The sequence below is a fragment of the Neolamprologus brichardi genome, chromosome 13, assembly GCF_056152115.1.
Source record: "Neolamprologus brichardi isolate AB-2024 chromosome 13, ASM5615211v1, whole genome shotgun sequence".
Lineage (NCBI taxonomy): Eukaryota > Metazoa > Chordata > Actinopteri > Cichliformes > Cichlidae > Neolamprologus > Neolamprologus brichardi.
Window position 1 is genome coordinate 14,402,114 of NC_142116.1, and position 25,719 is coordinate 14,427,832.

General features: G+C 39.3%; 1 protein-coding gene across 1 annotated transcript in view; it reads left to right on the plus strand.

Annotated features, from left to right (window-relative positions):
* zcchc24 (zinc finger, CCHC domain containing 24) overlaps positions 1 to 25,587 on the plus strand; it is a 39,387-nt gene extending 13,800 nt beyond the window's left edge. Inside the window, exons 3-4 of the mRNA XM_006783802.2 lie at positions 15,513 to 15,677; positions 19,009 to 25,587. Coding sequence (XP_006783865.1) covers positions 15,513 to 15,677; positions 19,009 to 19,122 — 279 coding nt within the window. The 3' untranslated portion in view covers positions 19,123 to 25,587. The remainder of the gene's footprint in view (positions 1 to 15,512; positions 15,678 to 19,008) is intronic.
* The last annotated feature ends 132 nt before the right edge of the window (positions 25,588 to 25,719 follow it).

Below are 25,719 nucleotides of genomic sequence, written 5' to 3' on the forward strand. Positions count from 1 at the left end.
CTGCTCCTAAGGAGAACAGTTTGGACATGCATATGCACAAGTATACACAAACATGCTATATTATGCCTTAAGTCGCTGTAGCAACTAAAGGAAGCATGAAGTTTAGAGTAAAATTTCATGTTGTGTGGGAGATTTTTACCATTGAACTGCTTACCACAACATAACCTCCTCCTCCGCTTTATCAAAGCAATCACAAATTGCAGGTCACTGAATGTAATTTGCAAGCAATAACATTATTAGAGATGACTAAGCCGAGATTTGTTGCGATCTGTATCAACAGATCAGAATATCATGCTTCCGACTTTGCCAATTTGGTTTCACAATACGGTTACTGAGGGCTTAATTGCCTCTGCAACTAAATTATGTTTTTGGATCCTTCTGCTAAGTTAAGCCACTGACAAAAATATGTTGTTCAAAGGCTGAAAAACATGAATGTCTGCAGGTAATTTAAAAAACAAAACAAAAAGCTAATCTAGTTCATCCTGTGAAAGATGCTCTTCTGTGGGGATGTTTTTTATTATGCCATATTTTTATTGCTGCCTGTATTTCATTGTTTTAGTTTTTTATTATTTTAAAGAGACAAATAAATGTAAGTAGAATTGAAAACACAATAATTTTACGATCTAGTATATTGTTCATGTTCAAATGTGTCAAGAATTTCTTGGTGGGCAGTAATGACATTTCAAAATCCAAAACACCTCAGCTTTTGCTTTCTGGAAAAGTCTCAGCAGTTATCTACATGACTACAAGCTGTGGGATGTTTTATATTTGGTGCAGCTGTCTTGATTTACCTTTTCCCCTGTGTGATATGTCAGCTTGTCATAGAACAGACTAAACATAAGCAAAATGCCTTGTAGTGTTACGGGACTTCTCAAGAAAATGTGAGAAAATGTTAAATCAAGGTACTTGTTCTGTTTTAAGATTATATTATAAAAAGCAGCTTTCGTGTGTCTTCTGTGCTTCGCTCTCTTCCAGTAGGGACACACACGTACAGTGCAGACGTCTACAAAAACACACACGGATAGACACACACACACACACACACACACACACACACACACACACACACACACACACACACACACAGTGCTCACACAGTTACTCTGCCAAAGCAGAGGCCATTTCCAAGAATGAACTATTCTGGCGCCTCCACGGGTCTCGAAATGGACTTGTGGTTATATTTTAAAACAGTTGGAGTGGCTCTCCTCTCAAATTTTTCCCTGGATATGACGGTAACAAACGCATTTGTGACAATTTTGGCGGTTAAACCCTGAAACCCCTTAAGAGCAGTGTCACCATCTCACACTTGAAAATATTCAGCATCTAGTCATTTTAAATGCATTGCTGTCCACCTTATATAGACTGCACTGCTGATATAGATTTTTTTTAACTGTTCCAGGTCGATGTGGGGTTATGATCCTTTAAAATAGCCGTGGATTTGATTATAGCCGAGCACTTGGTTGTGTATCAACATGGTTATGGCTCCTTTCCACATACCACATGTTTCACTTTCCTCCGTCCTCTGCTGTCTTTGCTGCTTTCCTCACACTTCACATTTGAAGGTGAGTAAGCGAGGCAAAAGACCCTATGACAACACAAATGCCTCCTAGGGCATATTTAGACCTTGAAACACCAGGATGTGCTATTGTGAGTAAACCCCTTTTTATAGTGTAGTGAATGGTGAGGGTATATCCGAATAGCTGAAATAAAGAGCTTGTAGAATATGAAACCTTTTTAAGAATAGCACTGTGACCCACATGGGTGCAGAGCAGGTTTAGATGAGTGCTAGTTGACTGGCTGATGACTGTGACTGTGATGGTAAACTTGGAGAAGTCATATCTAGTGAGCTCACTTACCTTTTGCTAACTTAGTTATGCTAGAAGCTATGTTAGAAAACACATTGTTGCTTTGTCAGCAACTTTATATTCAAGTGCAAATGTTGTATTTAAATATGCAGTCTTATTAAGATTGAGATCTAGTTTTCAGTATTGACCTGTGTACAAAAAACATATACAAAAATTGAGACAGACAGCCACATAATAAAATTACACATTATACATCATCACAAATTAATAATTCTTCTTCTTCTTAATTTTTGTAACGCATTGTATTTATAGGCAGCGAAGTATTTAAAACCAGTTTACTTAAAATTCAATGTACATTAAAGGTTTAAAACAATCATCTTTTAATTGTTAGATTCAGTTCAGTTATATTTATATAGCAGCAAAACACAAAAATAGTCACCTCAAAGCCTTATATTCTAAGATAAAGACCCTACAATAATACTGAGAAATCAGACGGCCCCCTGTGAGCAAGCAATTGGCGACTGTGGGAAGGAAAAACTCTCTTTTAACAGGAAGAAACTTCACACTCCTCACAGTGTTACTGGAGGTCAAGGCAAGGCCACCTAGATTAAGTATCTGGTCAGACGCCGTCTAAAATTTTTAGGATTTTTAGGACCGAGTATGATAACCTCAGTTTTATGTGAATTTAAAAGTAGGAAATTGGAAATAGATAAAGCTGGGTGTCATCTGCATAGCAATGTAAATATATGCTATGCTTTCTCCTAATAGTGCCTAACATCCGTATATTTGCATTTTTTCACCCAGCTCTAGGTAGCTTATTGGGGGAAAAAATGCTGTAACAACAGCTGTCCTCTTGTTGCTATAAGTACAGTGAATGAGGTACCCAAGTAACCTATTAGTAAATGAAGAAATCGCTGTACGCATGCCTGTCTTAACAACTGTCTAACATCCGATCTATGATCTACAAACTTGTATTTCTTTGTGTATTTCTAGGGACCTGATTAAATTCAGTGCTGGGTTTGAGGTTGTTCAGATGTGTTGGTTTCATTGTCAGAATCTTTTCTGCTCAGCAATAAATGGGTAAATCTTTTATATCATAATCAAAGGCAGATGTATGCTGATGTCCCAGTTCAGATAGTGTTGTGGCTACTGCAACCCCTAGGCTGCAATGAATAGTATGTGGACGATTCATGGAGCAGGTGTTGTCTGATAAAAATCCAGATTAGACTTTTGTTTCTGGGGTAAAAAGAAGGTAAAAAGAAATTGAATTTCTTGGCAATAATTTCATGGTTCAGACTTTTAAGGGCTAAACGGCATTAGCTGTTTAAGGAACAGTTTTTTCTCTTGGTGTAGCCCTTTAGAAATTGAGATGGGGAAAAATTTTTTCAGAGAAATGAAATTTAAAAATGCATTTGTATTATCAGATTATTATTAATTTAGCCATTGTGTGTGTTTACTTACAGATGCTTTTATTCTGAAAAGCAGTTTCTAAAACCCACCCACGTGTTTATCCCACACCACTTTGAGCTTACATAACCCTGAGACAGAACCACACAAACAAATGAAAAAAGTCTCCAATAGAAAAAAAGCTTCTGATCAAACAAATCAAGCTGATTAACAATAACAAATCAGAAGATTGAATGAGAATGTTGGAAACAACTATTATATACTTCTTTGCATCATTGTGTAGGTTTGTAATTTCATGCATTGTGTTTCAATAAATTATAGATTTTAATCCATTGTATGTAAGTTATATAATATCAAATTTGACACAAAAAAAGGAGAGAAGGGAGAAACCATGGCAGCCAAGGTTTTAATATGTATCATCAGAAGGACAACTTATTATCTTTAAATGTTTCATTTATGATCCGAACCCTCTGATTTGTGAGCCAGCAAACACAACCTTATTGTCATAATGTGTTTGTGTTAACTTGTTTTTCAGGATGACCATATGCATGGGTTTACATGCTTGGTGGTATAAGAAGCTTGAGTGAACCAAAGTGTATCCGACTGAAGTTAGGTGCTGTACATGTGTAATGCTGTAGTTTATATTTAGAGACAGCTGTAGAAGATAAGAATGCTTATTTCAGCAGTTGTAGATGTGGGGCTGTGAAACTACGATGTGTTACTAGGCAGATACAAGCCCCTGTGATTATACTCAACAAAGCATTACTAAGGTGGTTTTGCTTGGAATTTTCCACTAAATAGCTGCCTCAAAAGTCACACGTGCACTTTTGTTGAGTAAACTCAGTATATTACAAGCTTGATTATTGGCTTTTTGGCATGAGTAATGCTAAATTAAGTGAAAGGTGGATTCATAGTGAAAAATTCTGTCTTCATATAGGCTAACAACAAGCTTTCTTTTGTGGTGTAACAGCTTCAACAGCAAAACCCGGGTGTAGTTTGAGATGTATACACAGTGAAGTACATAACCATCAAAGTGTGAGGTTTTGTGTTTGAAGGCTCCATGAATGACATTTTAAAAATGTTGGCTGTACTGAAAATACTCAGACCCCATGATTAATAGATATCTGTTGAGGAAATATTTCCTTGTCGTGTTTAGGTGAAGGATCGGGCACGATTTATCCTTTGATCTTGCTTGATGTTTCACAGAGGAGAACCAGTTCTCAGGTTTAAACCACATCCAGGTTCCTGCCTCCCTCCTCCCCCCTGCAGCAAGCTTTCATCAAACCACTGAGACTAGCATGCTAACTGAAACCACATTAAAGCAATTAGAAGTCTTATCAGAAATGCTACGCTTAATGACCAAACCAAACAAAAACCCTGAAAGACTCAAAGCAAACATTGTGGACTGAACCCCATCCACTGTATCTGTAAATCTATCTCTTTCTGAGCTCCAGCCAAACTAAATAGAGATCCTGAGACGAGGACACAAGAGCAGACACACACGCAGATGTATGGGCACGGACACACTCATGCTCAGATCTGGTCTTCTCTGTTGCTTGCTGAACGATGTCCTGTGGGATGCGGAGAAGGCAGAGCGGGGCTTGAGCTCCTCCGCTGCTCCTTTGTTTACACTGATGGTTTCCAGATGCTAGGTAGTGATCGGAGCGCTACGGAACGCCGGGGAGCAGCCCAGCAGTTTAGGGTCTGTGCCAACAAGCTAGGATTAAGGCAGCTTTAACTTTGATACTTGAAAAAATCACAGCTTTGTTTTGTAGTAATTTTGCAATTGTTTCCAATGGATGACAGAGTTTTTCTTATAAAATTTAATTATGAATGATTATAAATTATTCCTTTGCATGTGGCAGTCATAAATGTACATGCTGTTGTCTTCACTGAATTGGGAGGGGTGGGGGGTGGGGGGGGTGGGGGGGTGGAGACATGCAACATACAATGACGTCTTAGGTCATTAAGTGTAATTATTAGTCACAATATGTACACTTGGATTAATTGCATCTGACTGTAATTAACATATTTGTTTTACTCGGTAATTTGACTGCATGTTTCTTTAAACAGGCTCCAGCCAGGCGTTTCTTCTGATGCTGATTGCAAAGAGAGATTTTGCACCCTATAATTTTCCTCTACTTGTTTTTCTGGGGCAGCCTTGCCTTATTCGGGGAGGGGGGGGTGGATTGTTTTCATAAACAGAGGTGCATTGTGCCCGAGGGAGGGCAAATTTATCACTTAAACACCTGTTCCTCCCGTCACTTTGAGCCACTTTTCCTTACAGGCATTATAAAGAGACAGCTGCACCAGCAAAGGAGCGAGAGAGAGGTGAGAAAGATTGCAGGGGGGGTGGGAGAGAAAGAGAGAGAGAGAGGGAGAGATGCACGGAAAACAGTGGCTGTATTTAGAGCTTGTAGTGCATGGTGGGATTGATAAACAGTTCCCATAATGCACCTGACTGAGGTTCTGGCATGAAGTCGCGGCTGTTTAGTCCAGCAGCGGAAACAGCCAATAAAAAAATGCTTGTTCTGTGTGCAGTGGGACACAGCTGAGGTGGGGACAGTGTCATTCTTGTGAGAGTCTTGGAGCAGTGGCCATCTGCACGCCCTCACTTGGCTCTGAGTTCTGACTGACATGGTGACGACTGCATCCTCAGATCTTTATTCTTTAGTTGCTGTGATGTTAGACAATGCGGGTAGTGATGGTCGAAGCAGATGAAATGGTTTAACTAAGACATGGGGAAGTGAGACGAGTCAAAGAGTGCCACTCTGATTTCTTTCTTTGTTTTTCTAGGTACATGCGGATAGAAATACCACTTAAGAAAATGCAGCGTGTGAAAGTATGAAGCTTTAACTGAATAGTTTCCATGTTTCACATATGACTTGCTTTGATGTGGTCAGCCCAAACCAAATGGTGCAAAAACACTGTTTTGTCAGAATTATTTTCACCCGAGGAACCCGACAAATGTTTTGCTTTTCTTCCTCTTCTGGTGTGGTTTTTACAAACAACCTTAGGCTCTTCCTTTTAAATGTGAATGGGAAGCTTATGTTATGAATCACTGACCTGTCTGCATCTCGGGGATCATTTTAACTTTGTGGTGTGTTAATGGTATCATCAAATCATACCAAAGAATCTCACACAATGAACTTCCTTGTAAGGGAGAGACTTAGCTTTGTTTGTTTGCTTCTATGTTTTAAGATTTATGTTAGATAATCATTACCTATTAAAAACAATAGCTGATAACTTGAGATGCACCAACTGTGAAATTACAGTACTGTGCAAAATTCTTTAGACTCATTTCGTTATATTTTGCTTGGAAAGTTAAAAACAGGCAGAGCAGTTGATTGAAACATATGCAGACATAATTGTAAATACAGTATATTAAACAATATAGATGGAGAAGGAAGCAAAATATAAAGAAATAAGGGGTCACTTGTCACAGTTGCACAGTTTTGAAAATGAAGTGCATTTGAGCAGTTCTAAATTCAGAAATAGAGTTCTTGTACATTTTTCCAAATTTGTTTTCTCAACTAAATCTCCTTCACTAAAGCCTGATTGATATATCAGTGAGGCCAATATATCAGCCGATATTAGCTATTTAACAATATATTAGTATTGAGATTTATGACGACTGATAAATATAAATTTAAGAAGTAAAGAAGAGATAGAAGAAACACCCTTTAACCATGTTACAAATATTGATGTTGCGTAGTTTGTCCACCAGGGGGCACTCTGCAACGTCCTTCTTGGGAACACATGTTTGGAACGCCACTAATAGCCCTTTTCCACGAGCAAGGGCTATTAGTGGCGTTCCAGTTTGGCTCGACTCGACTCAGGTTTTAGGGTTTACTTTTTTAGTACCTGCTCTATCGGGGTTCCAAGCGAGCCGAGTCTCTGTTTTGTTGTTTGTGTCGCGTAAAAATGACGTCACTGGACCTTCAGCTGGGTTGCCATAACAACCCCAAGCACATTGAGGGGGTACTCAAATGTAATGGAAAACGACCAAAAGTGAGTAGAGTCAAGATGACCTGAGTCGATCCGAGAAGCTACTAGTGGAAGCGAGGCTAAATACAACAACCACATCTGAGAATAAACAAGTCATTCTGGATATAAAACAAGATTACTTTTAAATTGGATTGCCTTGTCATAGTAAGGACTCATAGTTTGCTGCTTATAACAAATATTTGGGATGTCAGTTTCTGTTTTGTGCGTCTGGAAAAAAAAAAAATCGGCCCATATGTAGGCTTTTTAATGCACTAAATATTGGTATCGGTCACAGTAGAATCTGTCAGACTTTTTATGTCGCTGCAGTGAAGAATAAACTTTAAGTCTTGTTCACATATAAAGGAATTTGCTCGTTGTCACCTATCACTTTTTACAAACAGTTGGTCACTGGTTGTTATTTCAGGTTATGGCTGTTTTGTAACCTTCTTTCATACTTCCCACCCTGCCATATGTCATACAGTAGTAGTTTTTGCTCTTCAGTATCTCAGCTCAGTTGAAACTAGTTTAACTCAGTGCCCTTTTTGCTTTGCTTTAATGAATATTTCACCTGCCATTCAAACTGCTGAATTTTGATATTTTGTGGTCTCTCGTTGCTCGCTGCTATAGTTTCTTACTGTCTAGTTAAGCCGTTGTCTGCGGACTGATAATATAGGAAATCCAACTCAAGGTTAATGTCTCCTCCAATATGTTGAGAAAGTACGAAATCGCCACAACCTTGAAAGGAGACGTCTTTAGCATGATTCCTTTTTATGTTTGGTTTGGAAAGGACGTCTAATATTAAGTCTGGTGTCTGTCCACTCCCCATTGCTCTCAGCAAGGAATGTAAGATCAACACGAATGCAAGGTCAACTTTAGGCTTCAGACGGTGGTCAGGACCACGTTTTTCCAGCGGTCAGTAATATAAGACATCTTTTAGAGATTTACAATGGATCAGAATTTCAGGATGGTTTTGTGGCAAAATGGTATTCAAACTGCAATTTCAGAGTCAGATGCCTGGGCTGCATACCTCTCTCCATTTCACGGTATTACCTGATTTACCCAGAAATTTTAAGACGTCTCATTAAATGTAGTCTAGACTGCGATTTCTTACTTAAAAACACCTCTTAAAATGCAGCAATCTGCCTGTAATTGTGCATCAGATCCATAATATTGTTCTCTCTGTTCAACTAACGCGTGTGGAAGTGGCAGCACATTGGCGCAGCGGTTAGCACTGTCACCTCACAGCAACAGGGTTTGAACCACCTGACCTTTCAGTGTGGAGTCTGGATGTTCTTGCATGTGTCTGCGTGTCCTCCCGTATTCTACATCCATGCATGTTAGGTTAATTAGACACTATAAATTGGCCTAAGCTGTGTTAGCCCTGTGAGGGACCTATGTCTTCTAGTATAGGCTTTACCCTCCACGCCCCCAAATTGGATATGTGTCTAACAAAATGAATGTACGTGTCTTTAAAAATCATAAAATCAGCTCCCCCCCTGAGAATTCTCTCTGCATTTCTCCACACGATAACAAGTCGAGTCCACCATAGTTTTGGCCAGCGCTACAGTGGTTAGTTAACGCCGTTTTGTCCCCCCCCCATCTCTCTCTCACCCTCTCTCAGTCACAGAAATGTATGGCCTAATTGAAAGCAGAGGAGCAATTTTACGACAGCCCTCAGTGTTTCTCATGTTGCCCTTGCGGAGACCATCTGCTTTGGATTTAGATTTCCACCCTCCTTCTCCTCCTCCTCCGCTCCTTCTCTCAGTTTTTTCTTCCGTTTTTCCACCCTCCTTTGAGGGACTGAATTGAGGGTCTCTCCAAAAAATCATGGGGCTTGTGGTTATTTGTCCACTTTCCTTCTTTTCCATCAAGTTTTTTTTTGACCAGCAGGTTTTCAGGAGACAGAGGCTGCTTCGAATTCAACTGTGACGTCAGCTCCAGTGCTGATCTCGGTCTCTTGCGTGCCATTTTTTGTCTCCCTCTTTGTTTTACTATGTCTTGCACAGCTCTGTTTATTCCATTTAATGCACTTTGTGTGCTCATTAATTCTGTGATATTAGCCAAAGAATGATCTGTGCTCTTGTAGCAGAGCGAAACACTTGAGTGGGAGTAATGCAGGAAACCGAGACTTTCCAGTTACGTCTCGAGAGTGTATGAAAACCTGTGTGTGTGGAATTTGCCGAGAGTGTGTGTGTCTGTGCCGGGGTGTTAAAGGGAACAAGAAGAGGAAAAAGCATTAAATTAGGGCTTGCTTGTGCCTGTGTGTGGCCATGTTTTGTGTCAGAGAAAGTGGGTATCACGTGTGCATGCTTGGTTTAACAGTTCAATGACCCATAATGTGTATGCGTGCGTGTGTGTGTGTGTGTATATGTGCTCTGATCTGGACAAAAGGAGGATATGGTAAACTAGCTGTTGTTATGGAGCATCACTGCCTTGTCTAAGTCCACTGTCTTACACACACACACACACACACACACGCACACGCACTGACCCTTATCTCAACACACAGGGCTATAGCCTTGTGGACTTAAACAAACACTAAGTAATATGACAAACACTGCTTGCAGCCTCCTAGCACGGATCCCCATAGGCCCATTTGCCGTTTCAAGCCCTTGTTTCCACTTGACAGACACCTAAAATGCTCTAAATTGGTCAGATATGTCCATTTAGCTTTTAGCTTGTCACAAGCTTGAATGGTTTCAACTGTAGAGAGCAACGGAAAACAAAACACATCCTCCTGTGCAGGCTCATCTCCAGAGCATTGCATGGTGTGATGACGCAATTCCATTAAATTAGTCATTGTATTGTGTCTGTTGTGGACAGTTTGTAAATGTTGTTTTAAAAGATAATTTTCCTGGAAATGAAGCTTAACTAAAACATTTTTGCTCAGTCATTAGTGTTTACATCTGTGAAAACCGATGTAAATAGAAGGACAGGTCCTGTATGTATGGACGAAACACAGCGCCTAATTCATTAATTAAACTCGTTCTTCGTCTAAGACCACCGTGAGAGGCGGGCGAGTTACAATGGGCTGACAGCAGCTGACCACAATGTGAGTAATACTCAGATTGACTTCAAATGTCCAAATAAATTCTGCAGTACTTTGCAGTTGCACAAAACTGAATTCCAGACTGTGTGGAAGGCAGATGTGATGAGAAATTGGTTCATTCACTGCTTTTTCACTCACTTTTTCCTCTTTTATCAACTTGATGTCCATATTGTTGGACAGACACAAGTTTCTTTGGTCATTTATTTGTGTGTAATTAATTTTCTAATGAGAGGCTGAAAGGCAGAAGAAAACAAAAGCACTGAGATTTGAAGGACAGAGCTGATTGGTTTGCAAAAGGAAGGCAAGAAAATGATTGGACCAGAGTATTGACTACAGAATTAAGTTTGACAGTGTGGGCAAGTGGAAGTCATGTAAAGAATAGGCTTCATCATATACAAAACAAACACAAGCTTTTCTTCATTGCAAAGTATTATTTTTGTAAATGATGTCTGGAAGTCACAGGATCTACTCTGTCACTGGAAAAAGGTACAGAATATGAACTGAAAATGAGCTGCTATACACTTGCCTTCACCTACCAAACAAAATGTTAGCATGTGGCTTTGAGTGTGCGTGCGACTATTTGCCTTCGCCGTTGTGCAAGTGATGCACATGCATGAGAATGCTGATAAATTGGCTAATTCTTGACTGACTGATCCATCAGTGCATCGATTTTATTGTACACAGGTCCAAAACTAATAATTTTATTACTGATTTTTATTCATATTAAATAGGGCTGTGTGATATGACCAAAATCTCATATCCCCGATATAAGACATTTATCGTCCTGACAACGATATAAATCACAAAAATGTAATATTTTCTGTAAATTCTGTGAATCTCGGGCAGCTCGACTTGCTTGAACTTTTTCCACCTGGGCGTCCTGTACCTGGAGTCGACTGTTTTAACCGATGCATGAAACTATATTTTTAGCCATAGGTTGTAACGGCCGCCGTTTTCTTTGTATTTATTACACGGCGTGCTGTGGGGAAAAGCCTGTTCTAACGTTTGAGTCTAAGGTTTATGTTTTTAGTACCTAACGGCTCTTTTTTGATTCTCATCCGTAAGCACTCAGCATACTCTTTCGCGTGATTCAGTTTATTTTGAAAAGTCTCAACAGGATCTTGAGCTTTATTGTGAAAGGTTTACGTGGAAAACAAACAAGCGGACAGCGGAGCCACGCAATGGTTTTACCGTCATTGTTGCTAACGTAAAAACAGGCGCTTGTCCGTCCATAGTGTGGTTATATATAAGAGAATGAGAGAACTTATTAATAAAGTCACTACAGTAACCATCGAAACAATGAATTTTTTTTTTTGCTGTAAACAGTTTATTTTACGACACCAGGAAACAAACTATAGCGTAATACGAAATGGTAGACGTTTTTATATCGTCATCCGATATATATCGAACAGCCCTAATATTAATTAAATACTATTTTATTTAACCTAAAAAATGTAATATATTCAAAACAGACAAACTTTATTTATCAGGGACTTGTTAATATTGAACAAAAATTGCAATATCATACCTTTAAAAAAAAAAAAAAATCAGTCTATATTGATATATATATGATATAAATCAAATCACTATTTCTGTCAAGCTTAAAGATTCATTTTTTTCTCCTAAGTGAAGACTTAAGGTTAATTTTTATTTAAATAATATTTATTTTCAGTGTGTGTACTGTAGAGCATTACACAACAGTGTTTTATAGACATTACAGAGACATTAGCGATTAGCACTGTAACGTCACAGCCCTGAGTTTGACTCCATCACCTGGCCGGGGCCTACCGCTATAATCTTATAATTTTTTTGTATAGATAGATTTTTTTGGAAACAATCCCACAAATAGACAAAAATACGTAGGTATTACCTGCCTTTTTGTGGACATGCTTCCAACATCATTTACAGTGCATGCTTTGCTGCTTCTTTGTCTGTTTTTAAATAGCCAAAATATGTCCACACCACCAAATTCCTCAGACCCTTCTCTTCAGCAGTGTCCTTGTCTTATGAGCTGTTGTGTTCAGTAAGTTTTTCTTAACATTTTCTGTTGTTTGCCTTTTATAACACTTACACACACCTAACCTACTGGTGTGCATGGCTGAAGTAGCCCAACCATTAGCACATATGCTGTTCCCCCTTGACAGGATGCCAGTACTTCACAGGACAAACACCTCCGGCCTGTTTAGGACAAAGCTAACAAGCACGTTTTTGGTCTGTTGGAGGAAAAACACACAGGCACAGAGAGAACAAGCATACTCTGCACAGAAAGGACCTCAGGCGACCATTAGATTCAAAGAAGAATCCATTGAGATGATGCGTGGCGCTTGCTATCAGCAAAGACAGATCTTCAGATCTTGATTTTGTAGAGACAAAAATGAAATTGACATAAAATGATTGTCAACAAATGAATGTAATTATTATTTGGTTTCTATATTCTATGTGCATAATACAAGCATCTACACAATGATTGCGAAAAGAGTTTGAACTAATCTGAGATGGCTCAGCTGCAGACAGAGAGCGCGATGTTCAGCCAAAGGTCAAAGCCGGGCCCTGGAAGCAGCATGGAGCAAGAGAGGAATGGTCATGAGGAGGATGAGTGCTGTTTCTGTCCTGCTGAGATCTGGCTACAGTGTTAGTGAGACTTTCTTTTTCTAACAAACAGCTGCACGAGGAAATTACCACTGATTATGTTCAGATTTCTAAATAAATCTGAATAACAAGGGGGTAAGGTAGAACCTCCTGGGCAGTACACTTGGTACACTAATGATTTTGTTTTTAAACTCAGAATAGTGAGTTGTTGTTGCGTGTGATAACGGTCAGTCTTGCCACAGCTGGTTCTTGTGCTTTAAAATGAATTTTTAGAGTAAGAATGGCAGCCTGTTTATAGCTGGATTATATAACAGCTAGCTCATTTGGAGGAGAGCGTTCAAACAAAATGTTGCCATGGCATTGTCTTCAAGATTGCCCATCGATTGCATCAAGACAACGCTGTCACTGTATAGCGAGTGGTGTGGTGCGAGCCAGCAGAAGTCAGATTTTCCAGCTTGCATGCTGTCACAGTGGGAGATGCAAAGCTGACAGTGGCTTTGAGGTCATGCTGTTGAGGGGCCCGATTGAAGCACAGCCGCCATTACTTAGTATTGGCTCGCTGCTGCTGATGCAAAGTGCTGACGTCTGTTTGGAGAAGCCACATGCTCCTGATTAAAGTTCTTATTACTCATACATGGGCTAGGACAAAATAAGTGAAAACCAGGAATACTGATTGTACCCCATCCTCCTCTCATTCTTGGTACCCCGTACCCCCCCCGTACCATCTATTCCAGAATCTGCAAGCAATGTCAAAGTTATGATGAAAACAATCTGCAGTTGCAGGGAATCAAGAGTGGACCGGACAGGTCTGATTTCAAGTAAAAGGCGCAGCATTTCCTAACTTCCTGGAAAGCTGCCAGCAGTTTCATGCTTTGCGTGAGGCTTACTTCTGCCTGTTGGGTCAGACTTTCATGAAAAAACATATTTTTTAGGTTTTAAATAAAATAAAGGACTTCCTTGGTATTCTATTTACAGTGTTTACTTCCCAAAATGAAGATATTTGTTTACCCAGATAGCCCACTCCCAGCCTGATGATGACTATCACTTGTTCTGGGATGAGTCTTCATTTTTATTTCAGTAATGGAGCTTTAAATTGATAATGACAAGTTCTGACAAAGTTACTAATCAGCATACATGTGGGTTTCTTCTGGCAAATGTCTCGCAGTCATTGCAGACATGCTTCTAGAGGAAAAATTTGTCTGTTTTCCCATTGCTGCTATAGTGGCTTAAATAAAGTTGCCAACATGAAGTCATAGAGGCGGCTCCCCGAGAAAGAACTGCCCTCGGGCTTGCGCTTTTTCATGGCTGACTGACTGTTCGTAATCATCTCCCTCACGAGAATCGTTGGGAGTAATTTAACACAGATGTAATGAAAGTTAATGTCAATTACAAGACCGCAAACTGTGCCAAAACTGTTTGTAGGAGTGTCCTGTGTGATGAAGGTGAAAATATTTTAGCACAACAAGGATGGACACACCCTGCTGTCATCTCACCATCTCTTATTATCTATCCATCTTCTGGACTGAAAGAAAAAAAAACCCTGCATTTCTATTTCATATAAATTTTTAACTACATAAAGATATAGACTGTATATTAAAGATGAGCAACGTAAACCTGCAATATATCTAATGCACAGCAGGGGGCTACTCTTATGGTTGCAAAGAAGTCCAGCTGTGCAGAGAGCATAACCCTACTTGTAACTTGAATTATCTCCTCTGTAAACACTTGAACAAATTTATGGTCGTTGCTGCTTTCAAGTTCTATTACACGCAAGAAGATGTTTGTTTAGTTTACCTACAGAGTATGGAAAAAAAGTGATGCAGTGTGCAAAAACCTGGCTAAAGTCCAGTTTCTTTTTCTTTTTTGCCACTTATTTTATCTGTCTTTGCTTATTTTCTATGAATTTTTAACTTGAAGATGTCAAGTGATGTCCGTTCTTTGAATTATTGTGGTTTAGCAACCAAACCACTGATTGAGGACAATCCACACAGAGTGGAAAGCTCGCCAGCATCACTGAGGCCTTTTGTTTTGGTTCGTAAACATATTTTTCCCACAAGCGTTTCCACTTCTTCGTGCATTTCCTCATGCCTGTTCTGATAGTTTCACAAAACTCCAGGAATTTGCTGACATTAGTGAGTCCTTATCTTCATGCTACGATTACTATTCCTTATATTGAGAAGATGATTGTTATTCTCTCAGGTTAGGTGTGCACGTCAGGTTACGCCAAAAGTTGTTGCGTTTACGACGCTGACGCATAAATCCCCTTTAACGAGGTACGTTTCGCTGGCCGACTGACCGGGTCGCACCCCTCTGCATGCGTAGCTGCGCTGTGCAGGCGTTTTCCTCTCGCAGCTGAGAGATTTGCTGGATGAGGCTCTGGGGAAAATAATGTGCTAATTATTCTCATCAGAAACTGTTTAATAAACTACATTTTTCAGACATAGTTTTAAAACACAGTGTCATTGGTTGGATGCTGTTGTGTGTGTTATATTTGGATGGTTTTTCCTGTGCTGCGTTACAAATAAAGGGTTTGGTGCATGGCTACCATGTCACTGACAGGTCGATACCAGTCAGATCTACCCCTCTTTCTCTTCTGGCTTCAGAATGAGGCTTTAAATATATGCAGTCTATAGCTTCCACATGTGCAAGCATCTTATTCACTTTGTTCTTTACAGGCCAGACCCAAAGGTGAAGGACTGACACCCTACCAAGGGAAGAAGAGATGCTTTGGAGAGTACAAGTGCCCTAAGTGTAAGAGGAAGTGGATGAGTGGCAACTCCTGGGCTAACATGGGACAAGAATGTATCAAATGCCACATCAACGTCTATCCACACAAACAGGTATGTAAGCCTGCATCACAGCACTCATGTCCTGAGAATTTGCAGTTGAGTTAAAAAAAAATTGCTCATAGACATCAGGCTTTGGTTTCCATGTTGTTTTGATGATATTCCAGATGGCCTCATTACAGTAAAATAAAAATCCCACCACTAATAATTGCTTTGGTAATAAACCAGCATTGAAGAAACTAATGAAATTTCCTGACTGATAAAAGTTTGGAATTATTGACTGAATGCCATCAAATGCTAAAGCAAATATTTCTGTATTAATGGGTCTCAGACATAAACTAACTCAGAGGGAAGTCAGACTTCCAGCTGCAGAAATCTGTCTCACATTTAATAATAAGAAGGGAAAGCACATAAAGCAGGATTCTCTGGAGTCATTTCTCAAACAACACTCGAAGAGAAATCTGTTCAACTTAACCTCAAATAATCCTGGTAAGCAGCTGGGTACGGAGCTGGAGAAAGAATCGTGTCAGTTTTATATTTATCCTCAACACTTCATCTTTTGATATGTATGCTTTTTCACATTCTTCCAATTCCACTTCCTGAAATAAAATTAGGATCGTTGCCGGCTTGAGGCCTGCTCATTTTCAGAATACCACAACTGTCTGTTAACACGTGAAATGAAGCAGGAAAGGGACATTTTGTACATCTGTCGAGCATTAACGCCATTCTGAGCCTGAAATTTTATGCATAATTTATTAGAAATCTCTGAGATCTTACCGAAACAGCTTACCTGTAGTCATAACCACAGATGGAAATCTGCACACACTTTGCAAGAGTTCAAATATGTCTTGGTAAAACCTGCTTTGTTCCACTGGTGAGAAACCCTCACTCTGCTTTGAGTCTTGTGGCAAAGCTGCACACAGACAAGCAAATTCTCTGCATTTGCAGTGTCACCCACTTAACATACCCCCCTCCCCTTTCCAACCCGGTCAGCAGTTGAAACAGACCACTAACCTCTGTGTCCTTGAGTATCAAAGAGCTCAGCACAGCTCCTTCTCAGGCTGCGGATTCCCATAAATGAAAAGAATATGGATTTTCCAAACACATCCTCGAGTGTTCAAAATTTGGTGCTCTTTAACATCATACAGACATGAACTTTCGACCCTTTTGATCGAGATTTTAATTTGTACCCTTTTAGATGTCAAACTCAAGTTTTTTGTCACCCTCGCTTTACACAAAACAGTCTCTCTCAGTCCGTCTCTTCTCTTGTAGCTGCAACAAAGCCAGTCAAAGCAATTAAACGTGTAAGTCATCAGCTATTGAAGTTAGGTTACTTTAATTATTTTTAAACTGATGTGTTAAGCAGTTATTTTATATTTTGTATTGCACATTTCTAGGAGAAAAACTTGCCTAGAGTACTTTCCTGTTTTTCTGTTTTATCTGTTCCCATAAAGTCACACTTCAAATTTGGAAGTCTGTCATCAGTGACAGTAGGTCATTGGAAAAGGACAGAAAATGACCTTTGTTTATTTGTAAATGTTGCTGCCTCTAGCATCTTAAATTCTCTTGATATATTGTGATATAATTTTGAGGTTTTATTACCCACCACTTTTGGTCACACCCAATCATAGCATCTTCAGTTCAGCCATCTTTCTTTTTTTCTTTTTGTCAGTACCACTGCCTCCACACTCATACATCAGCAGGAGTCACTACTGTCGTGTAAACCTTCCCTTTCACTGTTAATGCTGCCTGTCTGTCACAAATCACTCCTGACACTTGTCTCCACCCACTTCATGCTACCTGCATTCCTTCCTCACCTCTCTTGTGTACAGAATTTGCAGAATGCAGAATTTGGCTTGGTTTCCCCCCTCGGATCATTTACCGCTTAGATTCAGAGAAATAATCTGCCATTATCCTTTAATTACATAATATTATGTTTAACTGACCAGTATTTCTGGCGCCGACTAGCAAAGGCAGCAAGGTTTTCACATCTAGTCAACTAGTCACGCATATCCTTAGTACATTTTGCAACATCTAGTGTTTTACATGCGCTGCTGTCATCCTAGATAGAAGATAGGGAGCTAACAGCTAGTACAAACTGCAGTACTTAACTTGTGCCGCTTTTCCACTAGTACCTACTCTAATCTACTCAACTCAGCTCTACTTGGTTTCTGTTGTTTTGCATTACGATTGAGCACCACCTCAGTGTAGGTGGAATTGTTATAGCAAGGTGGCCCAAAAGTCATGCTGCTCTGATTCTGTCGTCACTCACCAAGCACAAAAATCTGCACCTTGTTGTTGGACCAAGGTGTTGTGCGTCCTCAGTGCTGGGTTTCAAAAATGGCGGATTTGATTCTTTTGAAGGAGTTGCTCTCTTTTTCATGTTTATCTGCAAATGATGCCAATTCTAAGGACAAGTGATAGTAAAATTTGCAAAAAAGTGACAGAAACTTGAAATGGAGAATATTTAGCTTTAGAGTAAAAGCTGTGCCATTTTGATGTTGGTTGCAGTGCTGAAGCACAACTTTTGCTATGAAGGCAAAACTTTTGCCTCCTAAACCTCCAATTTTTTTAGTTCGCTTTTCACGCTTTGGTTTTGTAGTACTTGGAGAGAACCTGAGAGACAAGTTAACATTGTTTGTGGTCACATGTATGCAAAACCACTTTTTTTATATTTACATATAATAGATGTTTCTTCCTTAAGGTCATTTCACTGGGTGATGCTTGCAATACAGGGCCTTGAACTCAATTCCCTTTAGCCTCCAAGGGAACCCTCTTCCAGCTTTCATCAAGGACCTAGTGTCTTTGACAAAGCAATGATACATTTTCAACACTTCCTGGAAGACTCATTAGACTCAAATATCTCCTTGTGGTGACCCATGGTAACCTGGTTTCCTTGAGCTAGACCACTTGGAATAAATAAAGGTTTGTTCAAAGCTCTAACAAGAAAAAAAAAACAATAGATGAAAAATAAAAATTTCCAGATGGACCGTTAAAATAACCTCCAAGCGTGCTGGCCCAGAAAGGTTACCTTTGTCCTCGATAATGAGTCCAAGATGGTCAGTGTTGAAGCCAACATTTCCATACAGTCCATCACGATTAAATGCATACTGCATCTTTTCCTTTAGCACCAGGTTGTATTTTAGTTGTATTGCTAGCCAGCATGGCTGATGGTGCATTGCCATATCTCTGCATCTAATTTGGCAAATAACACATCAGGTCTGTGAAGAATATGAGAGTTGGAGTTGTAGGCGTATAGCTGACCTGAATCTGTTGCCAAATAAACGGCTTGCAAAATTCAAGAGGTTTATGTGTGTTTCTTGCTCAGTTTGCCCTTTTCTGTGTTTAATATGACTCATTATTGGTCTTCTGTTTGTATCTCCAGCGACCTTTAGAGAAGCCAGATGGCCTGGATGTGTCTGACCAGAGTAAGGAGCACCCCCAACACCTGTGCGAGAAGTGTAAAGTCCTTGGCTACTACTGCCGCCGTGTGCAATAAATATTCATCATTATTCAGTAGCAGAGAGGAGCCGCTCCATCCCAAACCCTGTTTTTTTATCCGCCATTGAGACATTATACATCCTCCCTTCCCGGTCCACATCCAGATTTCCCTCAACACGACATGGCACCCTTTCTTCTTCACGTCTTCCTCCCAGTGTCTCGGAAACATCTAATGTAGACATTAGGTCTAATCCTCCCAAATCTCCTGATGCCTTCCTTTATTACCACATCAATTAATTCTGCTCCCTCTTCTCAGCCAGTTGTGGAGCATAGACTTTAGTAATTTTCCTCCTCTTTCAGTGACAGTACATCCAAGAATATGTTTGAGGGTCACCCTCTATCTCTTGAAGTGCTCTTCAACACAGCAAAAAAAAAAAAAGAGGCCAAAATGATTGACTTTATATGCCTTATGTATCAGAACCACATGATTAATTTACTCAATACTCAGTGTTTAACAACAGAAAATTATTATATTGATGATTTAGCACCAGGGGTTATATTTCCTTGGCATCACTGACAGTATTTGTCTCAATAGATTACCTCACCTTGGGGTTTGTTGGCTTTGTGTTTACAGAGATCCGCTTTCCATTTCCCTGCCAAGTGAAGCGTGTGGAGATGTGACGAACGTTTAACTGGGGCCTCTCATGATGGCATAATGTATTCGAGGCCTTTGATGTCTTGCCTTATTAGGGTCAGCAGCACATCTTATTAACTGTGAATTAACTGAGGGATAATGTGCCATGCATCCCTAGCTTACATTTGGCCTATTTATTTTCTTGTTGTCTCGTGTGCAATTTGAATTTTAACTGGGACATATAGAGACATTTTTGTATGTTTGTATATCGCATTATTGTGTAACTGCTTCCACTTGTCTTTAGAAACTACTGTAGGTTCAGTTGTATAAAACGCTCCTTGGGCTACATTTAGTGCATTGCTAATAGATAACGCTTCATTTATCCTATTCCTATTTTTGTTGTTGTTCTTGTCATTCTTGCCTCTCATATATTTGTTAGCGTTGGAAAAAATGGACACTAGATAGGCAGAAGCAGCTGTGGGGAAAAATGGTTTAGTAATTGTTGGCAGTCACATATTTTCCTTGTTTCAAAACTATTGATAAAATGCTTGCCACAGCCTGTTTAGCATTGATAAACATGATTTTGGACCCTAAACTGTTCACATAAATCCTGAATAGATTTTAACCACAAGATAGCAAAATACAAAAGGAGCTGTTTGCTTGACAGAGATTCAGAGAGACTTTTTTATCCAAGTTTTAGTGCCAGTTGATGTCTGGCAGCCTCAGTGGAGTCGGTGAAGCAAGATGGAAAACTTTCCAAGGGCTTGTACACTGAAGAAACTATGTCCAACAGCTAATTGCAGCGTAGAGTGCCTAAAGAGAGGTGAAGCTTTGGAGAACTTTTCAGGTTTGTCGAGAGACAGAAGAGCTGGTTTGTGATATGTTGATGGTGAAAATTCATGGCTGTATTGAAATTTATGGTGATTTAAGTTTACATTCATTTTTATGGGGCCTAATATCAGAACCCATATCTTTAAAGTGGAACTATTATGTATTTTTTTCCTCATTTCTTGTTATACATATATACATCCAGGCATCCCCTAAAACAGAGAATTTTCCAGGTTAGCAAGCTAGTTTCCACGTAAAGACGATATGCCATGTTCTGACTAAAGTATTTCTAAAACACAAGCACAACAATTGGCGTAAACAAAAATGCAAAACAAAAAAGCAGTGACATTTGGAGTATCATAGAGTAGACATTTGGATTATTGAAGTTGGGCTAGCAGACGATGCTAAAAATATGCTACCTGGTGGCTAGCTTTAGAGCTAGCTTTAGCTTGAGGTAATATAAATACATTTGCTAACAAAAAATATAAGAATTGAGTTAAATTGTTCATGCTGTTCAGCTGGGAGAGATAAAGTCATTACAGAGCAGGAAGAAGATGCTAAAAACTGATCAAATTTCAGCCAAAAGAGCATCTTAGATTAGCACAACCGCTACATTAATATGTGACTGTATGGTTTGGATTACTTGCTGTAAAAAAGTCCTGATCCTAAGCCCAAGGTCCACACTGAAATCTTGGTGTGATTCTTCAAATATTTGGTGTTCGGGGCAAAGTCTTAAAACACATTAAAAAGATGACAACCTCAACCAGTGCAGTAGGAGCTTGGACCAGGAAACAGGGCTGATCCTAAAGGAGCTATAATGCCATTTTTAAGATTGTAGGGCTCCCCTGAAAAATATTTATTTTAAACCTAAACATCCAAAAGTACTCCACTGTAGCCCACAAATAAAAACACTCACCTGGAAATGAGCATAATAGAGCCACTTTAAAGAAAAAGGAATACCCACTGTGGTTCCATATATCACTATGCAGATGTGAAGCACTAAAGAGGAAACTATTTTAGTTATCATTTATGGAAATCTGCTTTTCGAGGATCCTTGGTATAGGAATTGTGAACTGTTTTATATGTACTGTATTTCTAGCCTTACAAAAACTGGCTGACAATATTTTATACTATAACATACTGTATGTGCCTTAAAACGATTGTGTCAAGGCTAAGAGGCCATTTGAAATTTCAAAGATTTGTGGTGAGAGACTCAGAGGTGGAGCAGTATTATGTGCATGTGGTTAACTGTGATGCAGAGTAAGTTTGTTGTAGGTTCAAGATGTGACACAGGACAGAAAAACGATAAAGCTCCGCTATTAGCGGTTGAACTGGCATAGTGGGTGTTCGATTCATGTTGGAGGCACAGGCTGAAACAGCATTTCCAGCTGGCAAAAACAATCTTACTGTGGTCTGTTGTCATGGAATATCAACAGAGATGTTATTTCTTAGTCGATCCTCACAACAGAATGAAGTTGACACAAACTGTGGACCTCACTCATTGTTATTTTTATCTGTTATCGTTATGTTTTTTCAAGGAAACCGTGGGTTTTGTGAAAAAACATGCATTGTTACTTGCTTTAGTGGAAATGGATGATATTGGTGCATTACACTGTTGGGAAATTTAACTAAATTCCATCTGTTGATTTAAAAGGGCACTCCAGTGATTTACTATTCCAGCTTCACCAGTTGGGAGGCCTGCAGAAGACACTAAATAACAGTGCATGCAACAGTGGATGAAATATCTTTACTTTCAGTTTGGCTCAAGCTCCAGAAATGCATCGGCTATTATGCAACTCAGTAGCCTTTTAAAGTAAGCTCCATAGACTGTATATAAACAATGGATTTCAAAAGCAGCATCAGTGTTAAGACATCTTAAATTTACATTCTTTGTAATGGCCAATAGAGGATCCACTTCTGTGGTTGTAAGTGGACTTGAAGTCCAAAAGCACTTTTTACAACACACCTCATTCACCCAATCAAACACATAGCACTTTTACTGTTACTGTAGGCTGTGAATAATACTTACGTACACGCTCACGCGCCGATGAATGCATCGGGAGCAACTTGAGCTTCAGTACCTTGCCAAAGGATTCTTCGGCATGCAGATTAGAGGAGCCAGGGATCCATTTGGTAGATGACCTGCTCTACCTCCTAAACCACAACCAGAGAAAATGACCAGCTCATTTTGAGTATTGAGATTTATTTGTATTTCCCAGCTGGTTGCTGGCAGTTGCTGGGATATTATTGCTAAAGTCTGAATTGTGGAGATCTACAGATCAGTCAGTGACCCCCTGGCAACCACCTGTTGCTAAGAATCCTGTATTCCCCAGCTGATTAGCAAAAACCTCCTCCAAAAAAATGGAGGCTTACCTTCAAAGTTGCACGTTTTCAAACATGTTAGCTCTCCCTGGCAACCACTAGGACTCTCTGGCCCCTACTGGTCACCAAGGGGTCCCCACATTTTTCTTTGGCCGTCGCTGAGGAAAAATGTGTATTTTGCAACTGGTTGGTAAAAAACTTGTTGATATACCTTTGGTCACAAGCAGATGGTTACAGTTACTCTTAGTTTGCATGGAATGAGCTGACTTGTCCACAAACACTGGCCAGCTAATCTCCGCAGGGAAGTGACACAAACTGGAAACAGAATTTTTTCTTTAAAAGTAGAAGTTGTGTCTTCTGCTTTTAGTTTGCAAGTGAATGTTCTCTGTTTCTAGTTTGCATCAGTGTTTGCAGAGAAGGAAGGCGCCGTCTATCACGCAAACTACAACCAACTGCAGCAATCTGCTAGTGACCAACTCGATTGCGAGGTGGTTTCTGGTGCAGTGCCTTCTTTGCAACCAGTTTTACTCAGCTACAGGAACCACTTGCCAACTAGGCAGGAAATATACATATTTCCCTCATAACCATTGGTTGTATCGCGTCCAATATGGTGGAAACCTCTGAAATCACACGAGGAACCTCAAAAGCCCCACAAAGTCATTCTTACTTCTCAATCACTGATTTCAAGTCTTATTTAATACAGTGTGTTTTTTAAAAAAAAAAATATGGCCCATCTTTCAAATTCACTTGATGAACAAGTTGGCCAAAATACTCAACTCGTAGATCAGGATCAAAGTCCAAAAACCTTGACGTGTCCAAGTCCATCTTCTATATACAGTCTATGCTAGACTCCCCAGCCTACTAAATGCTGACAATAAAACTCCTCAGTTTTTAACACAGGCTTTTTGATTTTCTCTCACGTGACAATGAGCCTCCACAGCCCCAAAAGATATACAGTAGCTCAAGGACAAATCTGTGGAGCGTCCCTTTGAAGGAGTAACTGAAAGCACTTCATTGCATTTATAGTAAAGACCCAATTTTTATGAAAGATTCACCACTGTTGGGAACAACCCATTTTTCTTCTTATCAATGTCTGTTTTTGTTCTGTGTAATGACACTAGGCTAACAGGTCTCCCATAACCTTATTTTCTACATCAGACCATGTGGCTGTAGTGAAAGGAATACATACCAATTATGCCTTATGAACTAACCTCATAAACAAATAATATTATTAGTTATTGTGAATCACGTTAATGTTGATAAATCCTGTCAGAGAGTTCGATTCCGCCCAGAGACATGTTATGAGGAGGTCATTTAAAATGGCAACTCAAGAGCCAATGGAAGCAGCTGATACATTTTAAAAGAAAAAGAAAGAAAGAGAAATCTCTGCTTTCAGATGTAGTGTCTTGAATTAAATATACTTGACTTTTCTAGTACCTTTTCAGTTCAAAATTGTTATTTTCTATGAATGAGATGTGTATTTTGGAACTCTTAATAGATGTTGAAAATTTTAAAGCAATCTGCAAAAAATCAAGAGTTATTTCCCTGACAAAGATCGACTGTTTTATGTATATATTTGATGGCCATCGTTTTCAATGATAGTAGCTCTTTTGAAGTGTTGAAGCAATATCAAAGCTTTTTCTCTTTCCGGCGTGAAGAAGGGCCTATTGCTGAGAAATAATCAAAGCTGGGAGTTGTTGTTTTTTTTCTTCTTCTTTATGTTTTACAATAATCTGAAGGGTTATCCTGCAGAAATATTTATGGAAAGACTTTTTACAACACTTTTTGTATAGAATATGCAACAAAGTTACACTAAGAAGGAAATATTGATGTCTACATAGAATATTATTAAAAAGAAAAAAAAGCTGGTACATAATTAATAACCTTTCTCAATTATAAGCCATTGTATTTTTTTTCCTGTGTGTGTTTTTGATTTATTGATGTTATCAGAGTTGAATAACCCATTATTCAGTTGCTATGTGACTAATTATGAGCTGCCATATGCATCCATACAGCCACGTGTATTCATTTTGTAAACGATATTATGAAAATATAATGTGTTAACATGCAGAAAAGTATGTTTTTATTAATTAGTGACGGATACTCACCACTGTATAAACGCATTAAACTGTGAGATGTAGTTTGGTTACAGCAGCGATAACAAGAAACTATTATAAAATGTTATATTGGTAGTGTAGCGAGTGTATACTTCTGTCAAGGAAGCGTGTGTGACAAAGAACTATTTTAGAGTTTGCATGTGCATGTGTTTTGAATGAAATATCCCCTTTTTTGTGCAATGTATACCTATTTAAATACCTTACAGTAGTTTGCTAAAGTAAATATTGTTTTTAACATTATCAGCAATGTCTGATTGTTATTAGTCCTCATTTACCGCAAATGTAGCCTCTGCAGATAATACATATTTACTGAATGTAACGTGTTAACACTTAAGTGGTCGAGTCAGAGAGTCTCGTTTGTATTCTTTACTGTCTGTATCACTTGAGATGTTTGTCATGCAGTATTGCAATAATGTAATATTTGATTTGGACAGAACGCAGGCGTGCGGTCGGGAAAGACAATGATTATGGGAAGCAAGGACAGTCGTGGCCTCGAGAGTCGACCACAGGTCTGTTTTTCATGTCCATGAAAACGGCATTCCAAAATGTGCCTTATTTGTTAGTTGGGAAAACATTTTAGTGCTGTTCAGAGTTTGATGAATAAAAGTCACATTGAATTAAAGCCTCCCGGGTTGCGCAGTTTTATTTGTTTTCGGGTCCTGTGCCAAATTTATGTTAACTGGGAGGTGTTCGTTCTGGTGTCTGATTTCAGCCAAAAGCAACACGTTGTTTTTGTGAGCGCTCCTCTCGTTAG